The sequence below is a fragment of the Salmo salar genome, chromosome ssa20 (assembly GCF_905237065.1).
Source record: "Salmo salar chromosome ssa20, Ssal_v3.1, whole genome shotgun sequence".
Taxonomy (NCBI): domain Eukaryota; kingdom Metazoa; phylum Chordata; class Actinopteri; order Salmoniformes; family Salmonidae; genus Salmo; species Salmo salar.
The window spans coordinates 49,127,607-49,137,667 of record NC_059461.1 but is presented as its reverse complement, the minus strand read 5'-3'; the positions used below and the strand labels follow the sequence as shown (position 1 = coordinate 49,137,667).

The window sequence follows — 10,061 nt, the reverse complement described above, 5'->3', positions numbered from 1 at the left end:
TTTTTTATGGCAGTTTTGGACCAGTGGCTTCTTCCTTGCTGAGCGGCCTTTCAGGTTATGTTGATATAGGACTCGTTTTACTGTGGATATAGATACTTTTGTACCGGTTTCCTCCAGCATCTTCACAAGAGGTCCTTTGCTGTTGTTCTGGGATTGATTTGCACTTTTCGCACCAAAGCATGTTCATCTCTAGGAGATAGAATGCGTCTCCTTCCTGAACTGTATGACGGCTGCGTGATCCCATGGTGTTTATACTTGCGTACTACTGTTTGTACAGATGAACGTGGTACCTTCAGGCATTTGGAAATTGCTCCCAAGTATGAACCAGACTTGTGGAGGTCTACAATTTTTTTTTCTGAGGTCTTGGCTGATTTCTTTTGATTTTCCCATGAAATTATGTCAATTAGCCTATCAGAAGCTTCTAAAGCCATGACATCATTTTCTGGAATTTTCCAAGCTGTTTAAAGGCGCAGTCAACTTAGTGTATGTGAACTTCTGACCCACTGGAATTGTGATACAGTGAATTATAAGTGAAATAATCTATCTGTAAACAATTGTCAGAAAAATTACTTGTGTCATGCACAAAATAGATGTCCTAACCAACTTGCCAAACTATAGTTTGTTAACAAGATATTTGTGGAGTGGATGAAAAACAAGTTTTAATGACTCCAACCTAAGTGTATGTAAACTACTGACTTCAACTGTAAGTATATTTTAGCGATTACATTTAATTTTGATACTTAAGTTTATATAAAACCAAATACTTTTAGACTTTTACTCAAGTAGTATTTTACTGGGTGACTTTCACTTTTACCTGAGTCATTTTCTATTAAGGTATCTTTACTTTTACTCAAGTATGAAAATTGGGTACTTGTTTCACCACTGCAACTACACATACATTTGCTTCATCACAAAACCGAAGAGCAACGTCTCTCCAGCAATGTTGCCTCAATTATTTTGTTTTTGGGGCCCTGAGCAAATTTTAGGTCTTGTGAGCAGAAACTTGAACCTTGTGAGAATTTTGTGCAACTTCTGGCGCCCGTTTACAGTGAACACTGAGGCTGAACCCTTACAGTTTAAGACAGTAGCCAATAGTCTATTGTGGCTATTTGAGCATAATGTCGGCCTAGTGGCCTACCAACAAAAGCCATAACATTTTCACATGGAAATAGCTTTGATTTCTATGATATAGCCTACAGTAGCCTATATGCGGTATTCAATGCAGGCCTACATTGCATGAGACTTTTAAAACGTTTTTACATTATAAAAGGGCTTGACATTAATGCATTTTTTTACTTAGTCTGTAACACATTGGGCCAAATAGATTACTGTAAATTGCATTGTTGTATGATGCAAGAAACCACTTTACAAAAATATATATTATTACCATACAGACAATTATAGTAATATATGTAGGCTACCCCATTACTGACCTATACTTATCTAGAACGGAGCTGATAACTTGCAAACTTGCAAAGAATGTCAACAACTGTGCACTCAACCCGCCCTGATTTGAACGGTTCTGAATGACGTGTTCATGTGCACGTGGAACTGACAGGGTCGTTCATGGACAGGAGAGGGCGAGCGAGCGAGCGGAGAGAGACGCTGTGTGGAGTTACCAGCGGAGAGACACCGTAGAGAAATGGACCGTACTTTCTGGTGATTGAGGGGGACCTACTGTGACTCCCGAGGCAGAAGCGGTCGTTCTCTCCTAAGGACAAGCATCTGTTTCCAAATTCCACCCTGGGTGGTGGACATATCGGGATATTAATTAGCTGAACATAAAGAAAATCGTCTGGAACAACAGCAAGACAATCCCGGAAATAACAGACGTACCCTCAGCCGGTCACGTAGGCTACTCTACTGGAGCTTTGCGTTACAGATCGGTAAGTGTACAACCAGCTGACAGATAGAGGGGCTATACTTTACCCGGGTTACTATTATTATGCACTTTATTGAATTGATTTCAAATTCATAGCTAATCTCACTCAAATAATCCAATATAGGCTATTTGTATCTTGGAAGGGACACAAAACACGTGTAGGCTATATTTCTAAGTTATAGACTATGAATACAGGCTAAACATTAAGTAATAGGGTTGAATAACAAGGTGGAGTGGCATGTGTTCAGAGTAGCTGCTCTCACAATGTGCTTACCCCTTCTTCGTGACGTGGGGAATTATTCTTACAGATATCCGTATTATTACTGTAATGTGTTGTTATTGCCTGAAATATTTCATGTAAATGTAGACGCTTCACACAACCCCTTTTGTAAGCGACTCTTGCGTTGATATTTTAGAATTGAATTGCCGTAACAAATCAATGACTATTTAACTACCCGAGCCACTATAGCCCAATGTCTGAATATAATATATTATTCGAATATTATATAAGAATATTTAAAGCAATTTCGACATATTTAAAGTTTGTCAATAAATGTAGGCCACGCTACATAACATATTGGGTCTACAATTAAATGTGTCTAGCAAGTTTCGGGTCCCTTACAGGTTTCTTCATTTAGGGAGTGTGAATAGCCTAGGCCTGGTTTGAAAATTAGGCTGCTGTGTGTTTAGCTTGAGTATTTCGTCCCAAACCTGTGGGTGATACGATTTAGCCTAACGGTAATCACAGTAAGTAATTATTGTATTTTGTTTTAGAAACATCTCAAGCTTTGGAATATCAGAAAACATTTCAATAGAAGACAAATGTGAAACCATTTCAAGACAAACCACGAATGAAAGAAACTGAGGCGTATTCGGAGCTATTCGGACTTTTTAATATGAAACTTTCCAACGCTCCTCTCTCGCAGACTCGGCAGTTGTACTACACACTCCCTCTCGCACAGTGGCTCTGGTAAAAAATGAGGCGAGGACGTGGGCTACGTGCACATCCAGCACTAGACGAGATGAAATGGAGAGCTTGGAACACACGGACCTTTTAAATCCAAGCTCTTCCCACGGACATCACCGTCTTTCAGCCTCGCATGAGAGAGTGACAAACGGTGAACACATATTCGGAGCTGCCGAGCTTCACCCTTTCCAGACCAACATGGGACTAAATGGGTACTGCCCGGGCATGACGCCTGTTGGGAGCGCCACGGCTGCGGAGTTACTGTCAGGTCTGGCTTCCAAAGCAAGCTCTTCCGGAATCATGGTATTAAAGAAGCAGCCGAATACTGGGCTGCCGTTCTATAACGGTGGGATCGTGTCTCCGTCCGCAACCAATGAGGGCAACCACAGTGGGGTTTTGGCGCAAACTCCCAACGGTTGTCCTCCGCAAGTGAGGGGGGTGGGGGAGACACCGAATGGCCTTGCGCAACCCCTCGGCAACAGAGCACGCCTCGTGGAGAATGGGGACAGAACACAACATGAGAAATGTGCTCTTCTAGTGAAGAGGGCCAATGGTGACCCGCAGGTCAAACAGCACCATCGGAAGCGGAGAGGCGGGGAGAACCGGGACATGGGTCTGGAGACGCCCAAAGGATGTGGCTTGTCAGTGGGGTCAGGTTTAGGATCTCAAGGTATGATGTTCTACGGACCAGGAGAGTCGATAACCCTGGACTGCAAACGGAGACTAGTGGCAGAGAGCGACGTTCACAAAGCAGAGCCCTCCAAACCAGGCAAGGCGGTTCCGCTCGCTGCTAATGGCGACAACGGCATCAACAATAACCTTAGCAACCACAACCACGGGGCCACCCCTCACCCCCCTTTGCCCGCCCCTCACAACAACAAGCTGCACCACAATGTACACAAGCTGACACTGCTGAACACTGGGGCCGTTCCAGACCAGACGTCCCCAGTAGAGTCCAACAGCATCCCGTCTCTACGGTTACAGGCCGGGGCGGGCTGGTCGGCGGAGCATATCGCCCAGAAGTACATCGTGCCCTGTATGAATTCCTATGGTATCTGTGTGAAGGACAGTTTCCTTGGGCCACGGCTGGGTGAGTCGGTGATGGGCGAGGTGGAGAGTCTGAATCGCAGCGGGAAGTTCCGCGGGGGTCAGCTGGTTAGCCAGAGGAGCATCCCTTCGCGGAGTATCCGCGGAGACCAGATCGCTTGGGTGGAGGGGCACGAGTCGGGGTGTGAGGGCATCGCCACGCTGATGGCACACATCGACGAGGCCGTGATGCACAGCGCTGCCAACGGGCAGCTGGGGGACTGTGTCATCAACGGGCGCACCAAGGTGAGTGAACGGGGAGGGCGGCGGGAGGACCGAGGTGGTGGGTTTGGGGACAGGAAGGGATGGCGTCATCAATGGGAGCACCAAGATGAGGGGAGATGGGGGGAGAAGCTGGGGTAGAGAGAAATAGAGAATTGTGGAAGGGAACAGTGTGAGCTGGGGACTCATTGTCATCAAATGCCATATCCTGCTGAGAGGAGAATGAGGAGGGGAGGCTGACTGAAATAGAAAGGATTAGTACCAAAATCAACGTTTTATATAATTCTACTCTATAGATAGGGGGTGATTAGCTGTGGAGTCCCATTTTGATTACATCATCTATTGTGATGTTGAGCTGTCACTGTCATCTCACTGACAAAGGGTAGGTATGTAATCCCATCTGTTCTGCTCCCTGTCTGATTCATTGTGATAGGGCCACACCCTCAGGTAAGTGGGGCCATAGCTGTCCTATATGTCCCTGACTTCTCCCATGCTACTGTGTATGCCAGTATGCCCCTATTGTCATGCCACTGTTTATGCCAATGTTTCACTAGATTTGAAGGCAACTCAATCTATATCTCTCACCCGTACACAAACAAGGTATTCTTGTGGCTGGTTTGGTAAGAGTGTGTGTGTTTGTTTGGTAGTTGGTGTCTGTTTGGATGGCTGTGTACAGTATGTTTGACTGTTTGCTTGCCTAGCCAATCGAAGCTATTTGTATGGCCATGTGTGTATGCGCTTGTTTGGATTGTTTTCGTCTTTGTGCGTTTTGAGAATATGAATGTATGAAAGAGGGGTTCTTTTTAACCTTCCTTAGCATAGCATCAAACTTTGATTTTACAAGCTTAGACAATGGCCAGACATGACAAACAGGGTTGACAATTTGAACTGAATTCAGGAAGTAAACAAACAAAGACAAAAATAACATTTTCAAATGAGTACTTTCTCCTTTTAGGTTTATTGAGAATTCACTACAAATAAAATGCCTTTTTCAATTATTGAATTGGAATTTCAGTTTACTTCCTGAATCGACTGACTTCAATTAGAATTGACTCCAACCTTGATGACCAAAGAGTGGTAGTTGATTTTGCCCCATCCCTACTAGCCGTACAGAGCCTAGTTGGCTGCAGTGCTGTAAGCTGTCAGTGACCTTACTCAGTGACGCAGGTCTGGATATTTGAGCCAGGTTATGTCACGGTCCTACGTCGGTCTCACCCACTCTCACTGCATTCCCCCAGGTTTCCACCCCACCCTGAACCAGTTTCTCAGCCCACTCAGCCCTCTCCTAAAGCAGGGTTCAGACCTATCTAGTCCTCGTTCAACAAGACTAAGCATGGTTTGAGTCCTGCATAAGCCGCGCTACATTATACTGAATATAACACTATGTGTTGACTGTAAGTCGCTTTGATACAATCTGCTACCTAGTGACTATGTTATATTAACATATTATCTCAGTTGTTCACTACTGCACCTTGACCCCAGGGTCTACCTCTTATCAGTGGTGTTAGCCATTGCAGAACTGTCTAGACTCTGTTACGCCACATTTACTCTAGGAGGTTGGAGTGGAATATTTAATAGAAATATTTAGAGTAGCAGAAGTAGTGGTGGTGGGGATAATAGTCATTCTAGAAGTAGTAGAGGGGGTCGTAGTAATAGTTGTGGTAGTTGTAGCCTTAGTAGTAGTAGTAATAGTTGTGTTAGTAGTAGCTGTAATGTACTGTAGGACAGAACTATTTGAGGTAGTTGTAGCCTCACTAGTGGTAGTAGTTTGGCAATTCCATGGTAAGGCAATTATGCCGAGACTCACATTTTCCCTTTAAAATGTATACCAAACAAAAACCATTGATTTCAAAGTTTACTTAGAAACATTTCATGCAGAAAGTTTTACAAAAATGCATTACATGAAAAACTGTGCCAATACAAAGTTTGGTAACCGAGAAAAAAAAACGGGGATGTTACCGTAGCTCTGTTATCAAGCTTTGCATCGGCACAGTTTTTCCTGTAAATGTGTTTATTGATTTACTGTGTAAATTGTTCAAAGTAGCCTTCGAGCTTTGAAATCAATGTTTTTTTGTTTGGCGTACATTTTAGAGTCTCAGTGTAATTTTCTAACTGTGGAATTGCCCAGTAGTAATAGTTGTAGCCTTAGAAGTAGTATTAGCTGTAAGGTAGGGTAGTAGTAGTGGTAGTTGTAGCTTTAGAAGTAGTAGTAGCTGTAAGGTAGGGTAGTAGTAGTGGTAGTTGTAGCCTTAGAAGTAGTATTAGCTGTAAGGTAGGGTAGTAGTAGTGGTAGTTGTAGCTTTAAAAGTAGTAGTAGCTGTAAGGTAGGGTAGTTGTCGTAGTGGTACTGCAGTAGTTGTGGATTTAGGCTAGCGTGAGAGCAGGGCACCAGTTCCAGGGTGTGTGCAGTAGAGATGTGACGGGTAGCAGCAGTACCAGTGTTCAGTGGGTAGGAGCTGTCAGAATACGTTTGGGATCTACACCTCACCTGGGCTGCAGTCAATTTCACCCCAGTGCGTGTGTGTGCGCTCGCGTGCACACAACATAATCAAACCATAGCTGTGAGGTGACCCAGTCGGAGAAGTAAAGAGGCACACCTTACTCCCACAGTGATGCACTTTGTGTAATACCCAGACACCATGTGTTTTATCAGAGATGTCACTCTCCCAGACATCAGCCCTTTGCTCCTCTGTCATGGAACTGACTATTATGCTTCTAGGTCAAATGTTACGCTTGCTCTGCTCCATAAGTGTGGCAGGCAGGCAGCTGATGGTAAATGGGTTAGTTGAGTCTCAAGCCAATGTTGCTACCTATATGTTCCATACCCAACTCCTCTAATCTAGCTTTGGCATACTGTGCCATCTTGAATGGAAAGAATGTCCTTGCTGGGTGTTAAATAGTGTGGTGGAAGTTGATCGAACAGTAGGAATGAGTCATAGATCAAGGAATCAATTGAGGGGGTGGAAGTGCGTGAGGCAAAGGTTAGACTGAGGAACAGAAAGGGAAGGAGGCGTGCTGCTAAATTACAAGGTCATTGTACCAGCAGTTCTATTCTCTCTAATATACAGTTGAAGTCGGAAGTTTACATACACCTTAGTCAAATACATTTAAACTCAGCTTTTCACAATTCCTGACATTTAATCCTAGTAAAAATTCCCTGTCTTAGGTCAGTTAGGATCACCACTTTTATTTTAAGAATGTGAAATGTCAGAATAATAGTAGAGAATTATTTCTTTCAGCTTTTATTTCTTTCAGCACATTCCCAGTGGGTCAGAAGTTTACATACACTCAATTAGTATTTGGTAGCATTGCCTTTAAATTGTTTAACTTGGGTCAAACATTTCGTTTAGCCTTCCACAAGCTTCCCACAATAAGTTGGGTGAATTTTGGCCCATTCCTCCTGACAAAGCTGGTGTAACTGAGTCAGGCTTGTAGGCCTTCTTGCTCGCACACGCTTTTTCAGTTCTGCCCACAAATGTTCTATAGGATTGAGGTCAGGGCTTTGTGATGTCCACTCCATTACCTTGACTTTGTTGTCCTTAAGCCATTTTGCCACAACTTTGGAAGTTTGCTTGGGGTCATTGTCCATATGGAAGACCCATTTAACTTCCTGACTGAAGTCTTGAGATGTTGCTTCAATATATCCACATAATTTTCCTTCCTCATGAGCCATCTATTTTGTGAAGTGCACCAGTCCCTCCTGCAGCATGGAACCCCAAGAACATAATGCTGCCACCGTGCTTCAGGGTTGGGATGGTGTTCTTCGGCTTGCAAGCCTCCCCCTTTTTCTTCCAAACATAACGATGGTCATTATGGCCAACCAGTTCAATTTCTGTTTCATCAGACCAGAGGACATTTCTCCAAAAAGTACGATCTTTGTCGCAATGTGCAGTTGCAAACCGTAGTCTGGCTTTTTTATGGCGGTTTTGGAGCAGTGGCTTTTTCCTTGCTCAGCGGCCTTTCAGGTTATGTTGATATAGGACTTGTTTTACTGTGGATATAGTTACATTTGTACCTGTTTCCTCCAGCATCTTCACAAGGTCCTTTGCTGTTGTTCTGGGATTGCTTTGCCCTTTTCGCACCAAAGTACGTTCATCTCTAGGAGACAGAACGTGTCTTCTTCCTGAGCGGTATGACGGCTGCGTGGTCCCATGGTGTTTATACTTGCGTACTATATTGTTTGTACAGATGAACATGGTACCTTCAGGCGTTTGGACATTTCTCCCAAGTATGAACCAGACTTGTGGAGGTCTACAATTCTTTTCTGAGGTCTTGGCTGATTTCTTTTGATTTTCCCATGATGTCAAGCAGAGGCACTGAGTTTGAAGGTAGGCCTTGAAATACATCCATAGGTACACCTCCAATTGACTCAAATGATGTCAATTAGCCTATCAGAAGCTTCTAAAGCCATGACATAATTTTCTGGAATTTTCCAAGCTGTTTAAAGCTTAGTGTATGTAAACTTCTGACCCACTGAAATTGTGATACAGTGAATGATAGATGAAATAATCTGTCTGTAAACAATTATTGTGCATGACACAAGTCATTTTTCCAAAGTAGACTCCGGGATGCTGGCCTTCTAGGCAGAGTTCCTCTGTCCAATGTCTGTTCTTTTGCCCATATTAATCTTTTATTTTTATTGGCCAGTCTGAGATGTTACTTTTTCTTTGCCTAGAAGGCCAGCATCCCGGAGTCGCCTCTTCACTGTTGACGTTGAGACTGGTGTTTTGCGGGTACTATTTCATGAAGCTACCAGTTGAGGACTTGTGAGGCGTCTGTTTCTCAAACTAGACACAAATGTACTTGTCCTCTTGCGCAGTTGTGCACCGGGGCCTCCCACTCCTCTTTCTATTCTGGTTAGAGCCAGTTTGTGCTGTTCTGTGAAGGGAGTAGTACACAGCGTTGTACGAGATCTTCAGTTTCTTGGCAATTTCTCGCATGGAATAGCCTACATTTCTCAGAACAAGAATATACTGACAGGTTTCAGAAGAAAGGTCTTTGTTTCTGGACATTTTGAACCTGTAATCGAACCCACAAATGCTGATGCTCCAGATACTCAACTAGTCTAAAGAAGGACAGTTTTATTGCTTCTTTAATCAGAACAACAGTTTTCAGCTGTGCTAACATAATTGCAAAGGATTTTCTAATCAATTATCCTTTTAAAATGATAAACTTGGATTAGCTAACACAACGTGCCATTGGAACACAGGAGTGATGGTTGCTGATAATGGGCCTCTGTGCGCCTATGTAGATGTTCCATAAAAAATCAGCTGTTTCCAGCTACAATGCTCATTTACAACATTAACAATGTCTGCACTGTATTTCTGATCAATTTGATGTTATTTTAATGGACAAAAAATGTGCTTTTCTTTCAAAAACAAGTACATTTCTATGTGACCCCGAACTTTTGAACGGTAGTGCATAGAAGACGAAAAAATAAGGTGTAATATGCAGAAATTGTTTTCCTATTTTCAGTTTGTGACAAAACAAGCAATTTATAGTGTGGAGCATCATTGGACCATCTAATCCGCTGTGAATATCTTTTCAATAACCCAAAATATTGTATTTTCAGCTGGTGCACAAAACCAAAAGTAAAAAAAAAAAGCCAAATTAAACTTGAGAAGCATAGAAATAGCGCACATAGAACATATCTACCGCTTCTTAGACCTGCTTTCAGTGAGAATGACAGATCTATAACTCACATTTCAATGTGAATTTAGTCGGGTCTCCCAAACAGTTACATATTGTAGCTTTAATACTTTTTTTATTTATATATTTTTTTTTATCACAACAAAATATATACACATTTACCCCCTTTCCCCAATCTGAAACTTGCTTTCCTTTTCCTATGTCGATCTGTACGTAGCGCCAATCTGTAATAGCCTACTGTCTATATGGTTCAGT

At 42.9% G+C, this 10,061-nt stretch overlaps 1 protein-coding gene across 2 annotated transcripts in view; it reads left to right on the top strand.

Annotated features, from left to right (window-relative positions):
* The first annotated feature begins 1,572 nt into the window (after window positions 1–1,572).
* The window catches only part of LOC123729256 (uncharacterized), a 29,088-nt gene continuing 20,599 nt past the window's right edge, over window positions 1,573–10,061 (top strand). Inside the window, exons 1-2 of one of the 2 annotated variants that reach the window (XM_045703550.1) lie at window positions 1,573–1,886; window positions 2,809–4,181. In XM_045703550.1, the coding sequence (XP_045559506.1) occupies window positions 2,910–4,181 (1,272 nt within the window). In that variant the 5' untranslated portion in view covers window positions 1,573–1,886; window positions 2,809–2,909. Of the gene's footprint in view, window positions 1,887–2,656; window positions 4,182–10,061 lie in introns of both variants that reach the window. The other variant, XM_045703549.1, reaches the window with a different exon arrangement.